General features: G+C 35.7%; 1 protein-coding gene across 1 annotated transcript in view; it reads left to right on the top strand.

Moving 5' to 3' along the window:
- Window positions 1-17,448, top strand: part of PRIM2 (DNA primase subunit 2) — a 94,140-nt gene that overhangs the window by 44,882 nt on the left and 31,810 nt on the right. The window contains exons 7-9 of the mRNA XM_040059188.2: window positions 10,907-10,974; window positions 15,206-15,278; window positions 16,244-16,429. Of these exons, the coding sequence (XP_039915122.1) occupies window positions 10,907-10,974; window positions 15,206-15,278; window positions 16,244-16,429 (327 nt within the window). The remainder of the gene's footprint in view (window positions 1-10,906; window positions 10,975-15,205; window positions 15,279-16,243; window positions 16,430-17,448) is intronic.

The raw sequence follows: 17,448 nt of genomic DNA, 5'->3' as shown, positions 1-17,448 counted from the left end.
TTTTAAATTTTTATTTGCTGTTGCTGTGTTGATAAACTACCCAGAACGTGACTGATATGAAATATATTTGGATCTAGTTACTTCTAACTTTTAATTGTGTATAGACCTTATTATTTTTATACTATATTTAACAATGGATTTGCTGAACTATGTAGAAAGTTGCTTTTTATGTACTTTATGTACTCTTTCTCTATTATGAGACTGTGCTGCAAGTAATTGTGAGCAGCTTTAGAGATCCTTTAGGGCTTTATAATTACTCAGCAGCCATGGTGAAACAGATTTGATGCTAGCAGCAAGAGTTCCTTGGCTAATATAAATACTTGAACTACTGATTACAGCCTCTGATCCTCTGCCAGTAGTAATTACATCCTCTGTTTCTCTGCCCTGAGGGTGCTGAACTGCTGTAACTTAGGAGAAACCAAACTTCTGTGGTCTGTTGCCAGACACTTGGCCAATACCGTTGTATATTTTCATGGCTCCCAATGGATCATAAACTGTGGTTTGAAGAAGGTTAGAATGATACAAGAATACAAAGGATATTTGGTAACAGGTTTTGCTTAACAATATGTTGTTCTTTCTTCAGAAAATGGATACCAGATATGTTCAAAGACTAATGTTTGGAGAGTACATTCTTCATTAAAACTTTTTTAGTACCTCCTGTATTTGAAGGCATTATTGTAAAGTAGCTTTCCTTATCTTCTGAAATGCCTTGCAGTACCTGATTTAGTATTTATTTGGTTTTCCTTGGAGCATTCATCTGGCTTCAAACAACTTATATCTTTCAATCCTGTACTTTTAGTTGCTGGACTCCATAGTTTTTTTGGTGCCTGTTTTTGTGTGTGTGGAGTTCTTGAGGTGGCCAGCAGTGTCAGTGTGTGTGTGTATATGAGGAGTACATGGTCAGCGGGGCTGGGGTCAGGGGCTGGCAGCATCCTGGCTGCAAGAGGCCAGGAAGGAGAACACCCCTTGGGCTTGGAGCCACCAGCTTCAGCTTCACCTCAGCAGCTGTGTGCACTTCTGCTCTGAAAGGCACTGAGCCACAGGCCTTCCTAAGGCTCAAATGGAGGTCCCATTTCCATAGTTAAGTACTAAGGCAGCAATATTTATGTTTTATAAATAAGTAGCTTTTTTGAAGGCTTGGTTTTCTGCTTCGTGAAATTTACTCCTGGGTGAAGCGTTCTTATGTCACAGTGTATTTGTTTATTCAGAAGTAAAATATTTGTAGTAATTGTAAATGCAGATAATCAACATTTAAAAAAGATCAGAGCGTTACATGTTGCATGGAGTTGCTAGTAGTTTTCTTTGATACAAATATCCTTTTCTGTTTTGGAAAGAAAATACTTAAACATTAATTCTTTCTCATGTCTGGGAAGTGTCATTGCTGTTACTGGCAGTTGAGATGAAGTAAAATGTTGGAAAATGATGATAAGTAGGCTCAGATTAATGCTAGGTTTTAGCTGTATGAAATTTGAGTGCCTGTCATTTTTAGCTCTACTCACTAAAGATAAGGATGTAATCACTGGTACTTGAACATATGGGAAACTGGGGCTTAAAACTATCAAAGGCTGGCTATTAAACGATCAAAGACTTGACTCCGCTTCTTAATAAAAGATAATCAATATTGTAAAATATGCACAAATGAACAAAAAGTGTTCCAAATATCTTTTTACTTTTAAGAGATTGATATCTTTCTACATTTTAGCAACAAAACAAGCAGAACCACATTGAAAGAATAAAAAAATTGAAATTCAAATACTGCCTTCTGAGTTTTGAAAGCAAGAGATTGGTGTCATGCAGGCTGTTGTAATAAAATCTTTTCTATCTTGTTTGTTACTAACGATCGGGTATGGAATTCCTAAGGATTATTTAAACTTATTTGCAATTGTATAGTAAATTTGTCAGGGGGAAAAAAGTAAAGGTATGGAGATTTGAGAAGCTTATTAAACACAGAAATATGTTTTGCAATAGTATCCTTTTTCCTTAGATGTTAGTGTCTCTATCTTATTGTTTAAGGACTGAATAAGAGCACAGCCTTGATAAGTGTCAACTTCAATAAATAATCTTGGTCCCTAAGAACAAGTGATTTTAAGATCTTTTGTTAAAAATTATTCCTTGAAGGAAATCTTGTTTTCAAAAAATCCCTTCATTTCATCCTCCTGAAAAAGGACTTGACAATCTTGTTAGAATTTGTTAGGAAAATCACAAGTAATTCTTAAAATTTCCCTACAATTGGAGGCTGCTTAGAGAATAGAAGTTCTTTCATGCAAAACAGGAGGGCTTAGTAGTTCAGGAATATTTGATACTGTATTATGGGCTGTATTATGTATTGTGCATTTGGTTTTCAGCAGGTTACCCAGGGAGATTGCAGAGTCTCCATCCTTGGAGATATTCAAACCCTGCCTGGACAGTCCTGATCTAGATGATCCTTCTCGATCTGTGGGGCTGGACCAGATAATCTTCAGGGGTGCATTCAAACCTCAGCCACATTGTGAATCACAGTTGTTGAAAACCAAATACACCATGCAAAATACAGACAGTGTTTCTTGATGTTCAGATGGGATCTCCTGTGTTCCGGTTTGTTGTCCACATCTGGTCCTGTCACTGGTCACCCATGGAAGAGCCTGGCTCTGTCCTCTTTGCACCCTCCCTTCAGGTATTTATATGCATTGATAGAATCCTCCAGAGCCTTCCTTCCTCCATGCTGAACAGTTCCAACTCTCCCCACTCTTTCCTCATAGCAGATGTTCCAGTCCCTTCATCCTTGTGGTCTTCCTCTGGTATGTCCATCTCTCTTGTAGAGGGGAGCCTAGAACTTGGACAGATAGTAGTAAATTCCCAGTGGTAAAATCTTGTTACAAATAAAATCTAAATATCTCTTCTGAAGTTCTGTAATAAAACTGATTTATAGTAACTGATTTTTATACAGTAACAGACATTTATTTCCTGTAGTGCATAGGGCTTTGGTAGTAGGGTTTGTAAAGATAAAATACATAACAGTTTTTAACTGAAGGTTTTTTTGAAGGCCTACATTGATGAAGCCCTGTAGTAGCAATCATGACTATGGAAAATGAGCTTTTAATCAAGCATTGGATGGGTATGTAGAGATTTGTTTCTTCTCTTTTTGACTATATGGTCTTCATCATTGGAGAACTTTTGCTGAGTGTGGTTGTTCTGAAAGCAGTTTTGGAACACAGTGCTAGACTGATGAAGTTTGTGATGGGAAACATCTGCCATGGTTTGTGACAGTGATTTTAAGGGTCTTTAAATAATAATCTTTCATATGTTTTAACCAATTGCTTCTTGTGTAATGTTGGCTAGTAGCTTCTACCAAGAAGAGATTTTATGAGGAGGTTTTGGCTTAATTTCCTTCTCACTAATGAAGTGCAAGGGATGGTGTGTGTGTGTGTGTGTGTAAAACTTTAAAATAGTAACATTAAGGGGAAATCAGTGCTGAGTTACCTTCTCCCACTTCAGTAATGCTGCATGGATGCAAGTTAATTAAAACATCATTGTATAGTTGAACTGAGGAATACATTCCAGATCACTTTGGAGTACTGGAATCACCATTTAGTTTGTGAACCTGGGAGAAAGACTGGAAAAACAACAAACTGTTCATAAATAATGCCAGAAAAAGAAACAAAAGATCTGCATGTAGCCAAAGAATAGTAAGCAGTAATGAAGAGATGAAGAACTGTTTGCATGAATCAGGAATTCATAGTGAAATAAAAGAAACTATCTCATTTTCCATGCTTGCTGCAAAGGCGAGTGTTCCAGCATACTGTTTATTTGGTTTGAAAATTACTAGGTATCTGGAAGTTGATACAAAAAAAGGACTGAGGACTAAATTAAAGGTGAGAAAGCTTTCTGTCAAGGCCGAGTCAGTGGTGAAACAGTTGATAAAATCACTAGAAGAACCTTTATAACCATGGGAAGCAGTATTATTTAACAGATTTTGGATTTTGCTGACAAGGTATCTTCTTAAATGTCTGCTTCAATCTACGTATAATTAAAGCCTGAAGCACACTAGACACTCTTGTGAGATGAAAACAATAACTTATTTTTTTGGGGGGGGAATATCTAATGAGCATCTTCATAAGTGTCAACTTCAGCTTTATTTTAGTATGCAAAAAAGTACAAGAGATGAGGTCATATACATGCTGTCATCCTCACATGCCAGTGAAATGATTATATGCACAAGTAATAATGCTGCAAAACCCAGCAATAGTTCATTTAGCAATTAAACAAGGTTTAATGATTGAAAAATTTTGCTTTAAAGACTAAATTTGAGACTCTAATCCAGGTGTTATTTATACCTCAGTGTGAATATGAAAGCCTAGACATTTCTAAATGGAAAAAAAGAAATCAATTACTTTCAGAACAAAGTGCCTCAGGAAAACAATAATTATTATTGTGGGTGCATTTGACAAATGCTGAGCTGAAATTAGTGGACTTTGGTTTTTCAGAGTTGTTAAAGTATTAGGTAAATATCTAGGACATGCTAGCAAGGACACTTTTCACAACTCTTAATTTGTTTCTTCTCTTACAGAAATTTGTCCATTGACAGCTTGAATTAACTGGCAAAATGAAAAAAAAAAGTTACATATGTCTTATAATATAGATTATATATTTTACAACATAGTTTATATTAGTTTCATATGAGTTTATATGAGTTTTATTATACTCATATATGTTTTAAATTTTTAGATGTAGCATCTAAGCCTCATTGATAACTATTGTGCCCTGCCTTTTAGAGTCCAAAAAGAAAATGACAGTGCTAATAATATAACTTTAATTCTTTTGTTTGTTTGTTTTTAAAATAAGTTAGTTGCTGCTTTTGATTTGCTTTCCTTAAACATAAATGCAGCTTTGTCTTCTGTGTGGTTTTCTTTTGCCTAGCTTGTATTACTGTGAAGAGGTGTGTGTGTATGAGGAGTTTTAGGTAATTAAATAACAAAAGTAAACCCACAAAACCAAGTTCAGCCTTGGATTGACATTTATATCATCCACTAGAGATTCAAGAGGGAAATTTTTCCTGTGGTTTAGAAATGTCAGAATTGTTACATTTGTACTAGAAGCCCAGTAAAGCTAATCTGTATTATTTATTTCCTTTCTTCCATAAATTTGATGGAAATAATCTAAATGCTTTATGTATTAAATTATATTGACCTGTTTTAAAAAAAAAGTTTGATAATGTTGAAAGAATTATTTGCATAGTTTTTTTAGTTTCAAAGAATGTTATTTCCTATTGTAGAGGTTGTGTGTTGTGGAATAGGTGTAACATTAATTCTGTGGTGTAGCTTTTATTGAGCATATTTCATTGGAAGTGCTGCTGAAATAACTTTTAATAGCTGAAGGAGCCTTAGCAAAAATTACTTATTAATTTTGTACAGTCCTTGAGATTTGTAAGATGCTGTGAAAGGTTAAACCCCAACTTTTTTCAAAAGAAAATTGATCAGTGTTAAAATGTCAACTGTCTAGGTACAGCAGCATACTGGCATGCAAACACTGCTCTCTTATTCCAGGTTCCCCAGCTGCGTAGCATTTGCATTGTGACATTTTGTAACAGCATTAGCACCATAGCTGATGTTTCAAAATCAATCACTTTTTGTTGGTATGAGACAGCCTGCAGCTTAGTTGGATGTTGAAGGTGTTTCTCTGGAGCGTAATTAACTTGAATTCTTGGGTTCTGGCAATATCTGCACATCCTGACTTCTTAGTGCAAATTCATACAAACCAGGTAATTCTGAAATGTCTTTAAAAAAAAATAAAGGCAAACCAAAGTAATACTAATATTACTTTGGTTTAGTATTCTCAGAAGTACAAAACCTTTCTAGACATTGTGTCTGAAATTTAATCTACAGCAAGTATTTTGGTGCCCGGTGCATTGAAATGCCTTATTGGAGAATTCATATCCTTCAATACATTTTAGGGAATAGCCAGCTAAAATACAGATTTTGTTGAAAATGAAGTTGTTTTAAAGTTTTAGAGCTTCTATTCATCAGCAATGCTTCTAATCAGAGAGAAATGCATTAAGAAGTCCTTTGCAACTATTACTTTCTCTGTTTAGGCTGAATTCTAGAATGAAACATACATGGAAACTAGTTTTTGTTGCTGAAGGCAGATTGCAGTGGAAAAGAGAGTTTACGTAAATGATTTATGTTTGAAATGTTGTTGTATAGTAGAGTTCCCATTTTTATATAAAAACATGGCCTTATAGTTGGACTCTAAGCGGAATTGAGACTTAAAGGCCTGCTATTTATCGTGATCTTGCTGGATATTTGTGTAATTCATGTTCAAGACCAGGCGGGACGGGGCTCTGGTCTGGTGGAAGGCGTCACTGCCCATGACAGAGAGTTTGGAACTGGATGAGCTTTAAAGCCTCTTCCAACCCAATCCATCCTATGATTCTATGTTGGTCCTATAAATATGTAAAGAGTACTCTGGGATGTGTGTAGTGTATCTGTACCAATACAGTGAATATTATGACACAGTCTTTAAGTGAGTAGAACTGAAATGTTTCTACACCATTATTTTTAACCTGTTCCGTATCTTGGAATGGCAGTGAGGAGAGAAAAACTTCCCAAAGGCTTTAGTAACATCTTCTGAAGATTGTTTTTTTTCTTTTGATCAAATGTATACTCCAGAAGGATAGCTAATCTAGACAAACTAGGGTTAAGGAAAAAATATGGAATTAAGGTAAAAACTTTCAAGAAAACACCTTACTATCTTCTCTTGTTTCTCAGTTATTCCCGGTGAAAGGGGAAAGCTGGGATCTGTTATTCTGGCTTTCAGATATTTCAGACTTACAGTATTGTCAATTAAAAAACCCATAAATTGTTTGTTTACATAGAATTTGATACTGTGTTAGATTGGTTACTTTTAGAAAATGTCTTAAAATGCTGGCTAAGCAGATCTTTGAATAAAGTTTGCCTAGTATTAATGAGTTAGTTGGAACAAGTGTAGTGCCTGTTAATATTAAATAGCTGTCACTATAGGCAGTCTCTGTTTCAAAAAGTTCAAGAGAAAGACCTGAATAGGTAAAATAGTGTTGGATTAGTAGAGCAAAAAGTAATTTTATTTCATTCCACTAAAGCGAACTTCTAATTGTTTATCATTCCTTTCGATTAGTTACTGCTTCAGGCACTACTTTGGTGTCATATTTTACTCATATCTTTGTTTCCATATTTTATGGGAAGAAGCTTTACCTTCTTTCCCTCTTGTACTTCATTACTGTGCAGGCCCATGCTCAGCTGGGTGGTGCATTTTTTGGGATCAAATGGACCATAGTGCATTTTTTGGGCACAGATAGGTCAGGCGGTAAGTTGGGCACAGGCCCTGCAGAGAGACTTTGATAAATTAGAAGGCTGGGCCATCATCATCCATATGAAATTTAACAAGGGAAAGTGCCAGATTCTGCACCTGGGATGGGACAACCCTGGTTGTGAGCACAGACAAGGGAATGTGCACAGGCTGGAGAGCAGCTCTGTGGAATGGGACTTGGGGGTCCTGGATGATGGGAAGTCACACCTGAGTCAGCAGTGCCCTGGCAGGCAGGAGGGCCAGCCCTGTCCTGGGGGGCATCAGGGACAGCATCACCAGCCAGGCAAGGGAGGGGATTGTCCTGCTCTGCTCTGCACTATGGTGTCCTCACCTTGAGTGCTGGGGGCAGTTTCGCGTGCCACAATGTAAGACAGATATTAAGCTATTAGAGTTCAAAGGAGGCCACAGGGATGGTGAAGGGCCTTGAGGGGAGGGTATGAGGAGCAGGTAAGGTCACTTGGTCTGTTCAGCCTGGAGGAGACTCATTGCAGTCTTCAGCATCCTCATAAGGGGAAGTGGAGGGGCAGACACTGATCTTTCAGTCTTGTGACCAGTGGCACAACTGGACTGAGGTTAAAAACAGTGTATTAAATAAAAAAGAAAACCAAAACAAAAAAAACCCACAAGCAATGCTTACCAGCAACAGACTGATGCCCAGCCAGGTCTTGAGTGATGGCAACCTTGGAAAAACTACCCCTCAGTCTTATTGCTGAACTTGAAGTGATAAAGTCACCATCTCAGTTTAGCTCAGAGGTGTCTGCACGTGCCTGTCTGCAGCTTGCTCTGCCCCCTCCTCTGATCATCCAGGCTTTGGGAAGACTTGAATTATCTTAAGTCAGCAGTGTTTTATGTTCTCTGTAAATTAAACTGCTTCAACATGATTAGAGTATGGAGCTATGCTCTTTACTTGACAACATTTTGATGTCTTTCATGTATCTAAAATGTCAAATGTCATGTTTTTGCTCTTTTTCCCCTCTGGTATGATGATCTTTATGTTGAGTATCATATAGAGGTGAAAGCAAGGCTGTGCTTGTAGTAATTTGTCTAAATTTCATTTCAGAGTGGTTGGAAAAAGTCTTCAGAATCTCAGTTTGGAACGTATAATAGGGATTATCTTTCAGAAAAATGCTGTTGAAAAAGCTCATAAAATTCTTATCTGTTTAAAAACACTACCAATTATTTACCATGACCTTTATAAAAGCTGCTTTTATTTACAATGTGATTCTTTTAATAAAAACATAAGGTTATAAGAAGAAACTTTGTACTTGAAAATGTTTCCTTTTTTTATGATCCAGGCAAGTTGAAGGAAAACGTGCTCTTTCAATTAAAGTTGTTCAAATATTTTCATGAGGTCTCCTCAACTATGTTTAAGGAAAGCTATCCTTAGTGTTAGATAGAAAAGAGAAGTGTCATGAGGATCTCACATCTTCCTGAAAATAAACACTTGAAATAACCAGACAAAGTATTTGTTCTAAGATTTGAAAAGTGTTAGATCTCATCTTCACAACACCATAGTCTATAGAGAACATTACCTTGTCTAGGCAACACAACAGAAGAAAATGGGGAGTAATTTTGCTCCTAAGATTTGCAGATTCAGAAAAATATTGGCCAGGTGGATTCTCATTTGGCTTCAAGGGATTGGTTTTTGCACTTTAATGTTGGATCCTGAAACTTCCAAGCATAGGCCACCCCTTCCATATTCTTTCATTGCATCAAGAAAAATCTTGGTTAAAGATCACTAGGTCTTGGTTCTGCCGCAGTTACTACAAGTCTCCTAAGTTAGTTTTAAATCAGTGTTTCTGTTAATTGATAGTGCTTACACAGAAATGTAGTTTATTGTATATGCAACTTTGATAATAATGTTGATACCTTTTCAGGTTTTGAATGTTACCTATTTTTTTCTTTTCTGCTTCCATCATTGTCCAATCTGACTTTCATAAATATCCTGTCTTAAATGCAGTATTTCAAGTACTTCATAGAGGAAAATACAGTGTACTTGTTGTATGTAAAATTATACCTATCTCTTAAGTTAATAATGGAGAAAGAAGCATATGGTATTTAACCATAACCGTATGTGGTTCAGTCTTTGTTCTGATAACTTTGGTTGGTGTTTAGAAGGCTTCTTTTCAGAAATAACTTCTGATTTTCTGGTTGTGTTTAAAACAAAATTAGAGGATTACTTTATAGAGGACGTGAATATAGAACAATACATATATTGACCTTTAAATTAAAGCTCAGTGGTAGGAAAATGAGGGGTTTTTTAAATTGAAAGGAACTTCTAAATAAATGCAGAGTTTACTGACATTTTAGTGTATCGTATGCATCTCTAGATAGTTCCATAAAACAAGGGAATGTAGATCATGCTGTAATTGCCAAGATAGCTGCCTTCTTTAAAAGGAGGATGGATGGTTTGCTGAGAGTGCCAGGTTAGCATTTTCTGCAGCAGTCAGATGGGATGAGTACATTTGTGTTCTAGTAGCATCAACCTTCCCTTGGCAGAAAGCTGCTTTGAACCTCCTCTCACTCACTTGGTGGATGGTGTTGTGAGCTTGAGGTGCAAGTTTCAAATTTGATCCCAGGCTGACTTCTGCCTAACAGCAAAGGTTGTGAAATGGATGTAATGAATGGGTGGTCTTGCAGGAATTACATATTTTTAATTAGTATGTAAAATTATTAAAGTAATTAATACTGCATATTATTTTTGAGTTACCTGTAAAATACTTAAGGACTTGATGCTTATGGTGTGAAATATTTTAAAATGTCTAATTTGTTCAAAGGTAGTTTTCAAAATACAGCCTAACTTGGCAGCCACAGAATCATGAAATGCATATTTATGTTAAATATTTTATGTTAGATACAAGTCAGAATTGTCCGAAGTTTAGCTTTTTATTTTGTAGCTTTTATAGGTGAAGGTAGCCATCTTATATACAGATAACTAGCAAATTTTTCCAATTATTTTAGTTAATACACTAATTACTTAATATTCTACAATACTGTGACGTGTTTGTTGATCTATAGACTGATAGGTTTATTTTTGCAGAAAAACTTGAATGTTTTAATTAGTTACATGAATTAGAAGGAAAAAATATTCATTTTAGAACAATCAAATTGCAAAGTAGGTTATGCCCATTTTAAAAAAAAAAGTGTACACAGAGGCTTGTTTATATAAAAGTCACATAGTGCTAAATACTATGTAAATTGCTTTTATACAAATGTAAATGATACATAATATAGCTTCATGGATTATATTTTGATTAGGAGAAGGCTATCTAGGCACAGTATGACTTCTGGTCGAAATAAGTTTGGAAGAACGTATACCACTTTCAATGATGTCTTGCTAATTAATTCTAATAGCATTGTAATTCTAGAAAAATAATTTTTCACTGTTTGTTAACTTGTAAATATTTCTGCTAGCTTCAGATTCTGGAAAGCTGTGCTTAGTTATTTTTAATGGAAGAAATTATGTCCTACCCAATGTTGGATAAAGTTGTAACAATGCATGGTGACTTCTAACATAATTCCTGCCTTGTGCTATCCGTTTTTTTTAGCCAATAATTTATTATCTGTACTCCTTTTTTTCTTCCAGCTGACAGCACGATCACTACCTTCCATACAGTCTGATGAGAGACTCCAACCTCTGCTTAATCATCTCAGGTAGTGTAAAATGAAAGCAGGAGTATATTCCTTCATACAGATTAAAGTAATTGTTTTGGTAGAATGTCTTAGATACAGATTTTTTTACCGACTTCATCTGTGTGATTGGCTCTGAAAAAAAACCCCAAAAGTAATTCTTCAACTTAACAAAAGCTTTACAAATTACATGGAACATAATTTATAGAACTAGTGTTGCTTCTAAGTAACAAAAAATAGTTGTAGCTTTTTTATAAAGGTTTGTTGGTTTTTTTTTACAGCAAGTTCAAAGTCGTTAAGTTCCTTTATGAACAAAACAAATTCAAAATTACAGTGCTCAGAGTATGGGCCTTGTTGCAAATATTCTATGCTCTCTGCTCTTTTTGGTAGATTTTGCTGTAATTGATGAATGGAGCACTAATTTGTTCTTTTAATGGACTTGTGTAGATTGCTGAAAGTGTGAGCCATTAGAGTAAATGGTTTGCCTCACTCTTAGTTGTGTGTGTGTGTATAGATGTATATATGTATACAAGCTTTGTGCTTTATTTGTAAAAGAGGGTAAGCAAAGCACTCTGCTCTCTTTCTTATATATGTGATTGCTTTTTACCAGTCTATATGGGAGACTTTTCTTACTATGCTCATATGCAGGTGGACAAGGTCCATACAATTAGGGGGAGCTGGTTTACAATCATGGAATAATTTAGCTTGAAGTGAACCACTGGAGAAGATTTAATCTAGCCTGTGCTCAATACAGATCTGGTTAGATCAGGTTGTTCAGATGTTTGTTTTTCTAGAATTTTTAATGTCTCTAAGGACAGAAATTTACTTAAATATTGGATGTCAGCAATGAAAGCTGTTTTGAACACATATATCTTAGCATTAAGATCATTGAAATGATGTTGGAAGAATTAGAAATGGAAGTGTTCAGGCTCCATCATGGCAGCACTGTGTGGGGAATTGGGATGCAGGTCTAGTTTGCTGGATCACGCTCCTTATTTTTCTATTTTATTTTCTACAGTGCTGTACTGCTTGAGCTATCTGTTCCCAAACCTTAACATTTTATTTTGATTTTTAAAAGTCTCATAATTTTTATTATATAGGTAGAGTTTTATGTTTGGTTGTTTTTAGTGTAAATCAGAATAGGAAAAATAGCTTTCATTGTATGTCTGCTTATTTACATATGATTGAACTTTGTTCAAGGGCAATGGATGAAAACAAGAATTGCTGTGTCATTATTACTGTTACATAGCTGGGGGTACTTCTGAATGTCAATCACCTTCCATGATTCTATTACCCTACATCTTACTGGGATTGTAAAAATACATCTCAGTGGTATACCTTTCTCAATTTGAAGATCAAGAGCAATTAAGTCAGCTTTTTATAAACTGTGTTCTCTAGGAGTAATTACTGAGAAATTGAAAATTTCTTTTGATGTATGCTCCGTTCTGTGTAAGAGGAATAGTCCTTCAGTATCACAATCAGTCCTGTCTGTGCTTTTTTTTTTTTTTTTTTTAGTACAGAAAAAGGAAAGGTTCCAAAAGACGGTACTTTAACAGGGATACTATACCCCACATTTATGCCAACTGGTATTTTTGTACATTCTTATGTTACCTTGGGTATGTATGTTTTACAACTGGTAAATCACTTCCATTTTGCTGTTGTGAAAATGGAGGGATTGCTTCCAGTTTATTTTGTCACCAACCGAAAAAATTATATAAATGCTTCCAAGTTTCCTGTTTGGAAGTTCCTTTAAAATGAACAAATATATCAGACATAGCAACTTGAAAAGCCACCTCTGGCAATAAACAGACAGGTGACCAAATAGGTCACCTTTGTTATTTATTTCTGTGAATCTGTGATACATTTTGTTTCATCTTGCTCGTGAGAAAAGAGAATATTAGCTAGTTGTAGGCTTTCCTTTACCTTCATTATTTGAATTCATAGAGCAGTATTTTATTTTTGGCATATGTCAATAGACTTCTGTGAGGGAAGCAAAAGCTTAGAAATTAATGAAGAGAGCATACAATTGAAGGTTACGGAGCATTGTTTAGTTTTTAATGCCCCACACATGCTTTGGCACCTATTCGTATCTGTGTGTGACTTACAAATCATCTAGTCCTCAGAAAAGGTTATTTTACTGTGGATTATGCCTTCATAGATATTTTAACCCATGTTCATTATTTTTTTTTTAAAGGAAATAACATGTATTTTTTAATTGGATGGTTCTGGACTAGACTATGTGTTTTGTCTGTGATTTAGTACTCTTTTTATCCTCTTCTGTTTCATTGGTGCTTGCTAGTACTATTTGTACTAGACCAAAAAAAAGAGAACATTTTTAGTTAAAATGTTAAAATATTTTATGCAAGATTGTGTTTAGGGATTTCATATGCTCACAGTAGGCTACAAAGAGATTTAACTTGTTGAAATGTTAACAATTTAATAGAGGGGGACCCTTAATATCTAAATGTGTGAGAACACTTTTGCAACTCCTGCTTTGTGTGGGGTTTACAGGCTTGTAACACTCTACTGTTTAAAATATTCATTAGGAGTAATTTCAGATGAACACATCCCTTTGTATGTAACCCCATCACACTACTATAGGACTGGGCCTATAAATGAGTTGTAGGGAGAAGCTAAGTTGTCTTAGTTTACTCCAGTGAAAAAGAAGCTTAGGGGAGATCAAACAGCCTACAACTGTTTGGAGGACAAACATTTTAGTTTTAGAATTTTCAGTGGCAGCAGAGGATTTAACAAATGACAGTGGTCACATTTAGCAGCTTGGGAGGTTTAGATCAAACATTAGGAAAAATGTCTCTGCTGGAATGATAGTGCAGCAGATTGCCCAGAGGCAGGTAATTTTAGTTCATGGAAATTTTTAGGATTCGGCTAGAAAAACCTATGGTTCACCTGACTAGTGTTGTCAGTAATCCTGTTTTAAGTGGGGTGTGGGACTAAATGGTCTTCTAACATCCTTTATAAACAACATTTAAATGATTTTGTTAATTCTGTCTTCAAATGATAGTTCATAAGGGTGATAGAGAAGCCAAGTGTTTTGCAAGACTGGATTTTTAAAACAGTTTACACAATACTCACGCAGACACATTCACCCTCCTTCTTGCTTATGTTCATCTCACGTGCACGAATGCACACCTTGAGAGACTGGTATCATTCTCTATTCTCAACATCTACAAAGTGCCCTTCATATCCTTACTAAATCTTGTGATGCACAAACACATCTGTGAATAATAAAATATTTATCAGAACTGTCCTGCAGCTATTTATTTGAAAGACTAAGTCTCATTCTTGGAAACACTGATGTAGCGGAGATTTTTTCTTGGTCAGCTCCTGTGTGACTGTATGTACTAATCTTTGGTTGCAAGATGTGTTTGGAAAACATCTGGCAACTAAGATTTTGGATTTTAGAAAGAATAGGTTCTAAGTGATTGAGTCAGGCTTTTTAAAGTGGAAACTGAAGACATTGCTGCTTGCATTTCAGTAAATCACAAAAATACATTAAGAGGAACTATAGATATTTCTAGGTGAGAACAAAGCTTGGTCAGGAAGTAATCTCAATAGCTATGTCATATAGAAGAAAGAATGAGTCCAAATAAGAACTAAAACTGAAAGCAAAAAATATGAAAAGAAAGTGAGATCACAAACCTAGTTAGTTTGTTTGTAATGTGTTTTCAGACTGGCATCAGTTTTGAAGGTAGCTTGTAGGGTTCAGGACTCTGGTTAGTGGTGTGGGGTATCAAGAAAATTTGACCTTGTAAAGGTCACATACTATTTTTTAATTTAACAAATTAATAACTTTTCCTGTTTGCTTACCACGATAAGAATATTCAACCTTTTCAGAATCTGAAAAGTAGAATTTCTTCTTTTCCCTCCTGGCCGCACTTAGCTTTGAATTTTCTGTCCTCGCAATAGAGTTTTCTATCAACTCCAGATACCGTGGTCAGCAAGATTCAAAGAGCATGTCCTATTTCTAACAGTAACTTCTGAAAGCTTTCCTCATCCACTTGTAGGAAAACTTCTGTGTCTTCTCTTTGGACCTTCTCTCCCCAGGTCAGTCCCTTCTACGGATTCTAAGAAAAAGTACTTGGCTTTGAGTCCTAATTACTTGGTTTCTTGTTTCTGCCTGATATGAAATATTTGCAGCCTATAATTGATAAATTATTTTCTTTCTAAATTTGTAAACTTAAAAATATTTTGGAACTGCTTTAAATGATGCCATACTGTTTGTTTTCTTTTTCAGCCATTCTTATGTTGGCCCGGATTACAGCGTCCAAAAGAGCACTGGAAAAATTTCTCTAGATCAAATTGATGCTGTAAGTTGTGTTTCTGGAGTTATATAGGATGTCGAAGTATAACTTCTTAAATTCAAGTACTCTATGTGCAAACTAAATATAAAGCCTTTATCTTATTTTTATTCATATTTGCTTTGTAACTGTTGAGTGAAATTGTGTTTAAGCTCAAAACAAAGCAGAATCAGCCGAAAATGCATCTAATCAGGATTCAGACTCAGAGTGAAGTTGCAGTGAAATGCTTAATTTGCTGTTTAATTTTGTGTACTTTCACAAATATCTAACATAATTATAAAGAGAATTTAACAAAATTTTCTTACTTAACAATCTTGCAAACCATGATGTTTAGTTATGATTACTGTACTGCAGTTACTAGTCTTTCCAATGCTGTTTTTTTATTTTTAACTTACAGGAGGGGTTTTGAAAACAAGGAAGTAAATTAAATGGAAGTAAAACTTGGGATGTAAAACACTCTGCATAAATTGTACAGAGCTGAGTAAAAACATATTATAATTCATTTATCCAAATTTTAGGAATCATGTGTTTTCAGCGTCCATCTTAACCATGATAGTGTTTCTCTGGCAGTGAATTAAAATCCCTTCCCCTTCCCCAACTCACCAAAACTCTATCAAAGGTCATTTTGCCATTCCAGATACTAAAACAAAGCAGAGTCAAGAAATACTGTAATGCAAGTGTGGGAATATTTTTCCTGACAGCAATTAAACCTTTGTTACTTTGTAGCTGGAGAGTCTGATGCTACCCAGCTGTATTACTCTGTCCTCTGGACAGCATTCTTGAGATGGTTATTGCATTGGATAGTTTATGGACTCACTCGTGTCATGAATTCAGTCCCAAGGCTCTCTGTACATGTATATCTTTTCTTCCAGCCATCGGCATTTTCAAATGGAGCTAATTAATAATCACAGTAAACATATGTCCTACAAATTAAATGATCACTCTGCCTTAAACAGAAATTCTTCTCTTGTCAGCTCTCAGTGAAGTCATTTCCTCTCTGCATGCGGCAGTTGCACAGAGCCCTCCGTGACAGCCACCACCTCCGTCACGGAGGCCGGATGCAGTACGGGCTCTTCCTAAAAGGCATTGGCCTGACTCTGGAACAGGCACTGGAATTTTGGAAGAAGGAATTTATCAGAGGAAAAGTGGATGCAGACAAGGTAATTCAACAAATGAGAAGTATCTTAATATGTAAATGTCGGGATGTAATTGATGTGTACATTGTGCTACAAATTTGACTAGATGCTTTTTGAAGTAGAAAATTGTGCAAAAGGTACAGTAATGTATTTCAAAGGTGGGAGGTTTTTTATTGCTCTCTTTGCCTATAATTTTAATCCCTTTGTTGAGTATTGACCTAAACTATGGGTAAAAAAAGGCAAACCGTAAAGAAGCTTTTATAAATGTGGACTAGAAAAACCTTACCAGTAAATTACTGAGAAACCAGTGTCCTTTATGAAATACAGGTACTATGTAAGTAAATTAATTCACCAAGCAGATAAATGACCAAACCCAGTACTGTCTGAAAGACAAGGTCAGCCTTTTTTGTTGTTTAATTAAAAAAAGGACAGCTCTGTGGGAAGTAGTCTTGCCTTAGCAAATTTACAGTTGAAGAATGAAAGAAGAAACTGGGGACAGAAGAATATGTTCAAGGAAATAGTGAGAAAATACTATTCAGTGTAATGGGAGGTATTACTGACGTATTAGTCATTGGCCTCGCTCTTGCCAATATTTTTGAGAGTATTGTGGGTGAGGAAGATGTAAAGTCTAATTTTTGGAAGATTGGGAACTGCTCCTTCTTGAACAATTCAGGTACAACGAAGCAGGCTTCCTCTCCCATCCCTCTCTGCCTGGCCTGTGGTATGTGTTAGAGCAGAGTTTGAAACCTTATCTCAGTTTTGTGTGGAGTGTGATACCTCATATTTAGCATTGTAAGATCTCAGCCTTCTGGAGTACTGTAAAATATTTTGGAGTGCTTGGTAGACAATCTTTCGTTGCCTTAGGTTCTCTGGGCCATGGCTATTTATACAAGATACAGGGCAAAAAATAAAGTCAGCTAAATTGAATGATGGTACACACACCTCTTTCAAGGCTCAGAAGATAGATCAAGTGCAAATTTTTTGGGGAGGAGAAAGGGGTTTAAAGGTATGATTTGAATGAGTATCTAAACCTGTGTTTATCT

Source organism: Hirundo rustica, chromosome 3 (assembly GCF_015227805.2).
Source record: "Hirundo rustica isolate bHirRus1 chromosome 3, bHirRus1.pri.v3, whole genome shotgun sequence".
Lineage (NCBI taxonomy): Eukaryota > Metazoa > Chordata > Aves > Passeriformes > Hirundinidae > Hirundo > Hirundo rustica.
The sequence above is the reverse complement of the archived record's forward strand: the minus strand, read 5'-3'. Positions and strand labels throughout refer to the sequence as shown.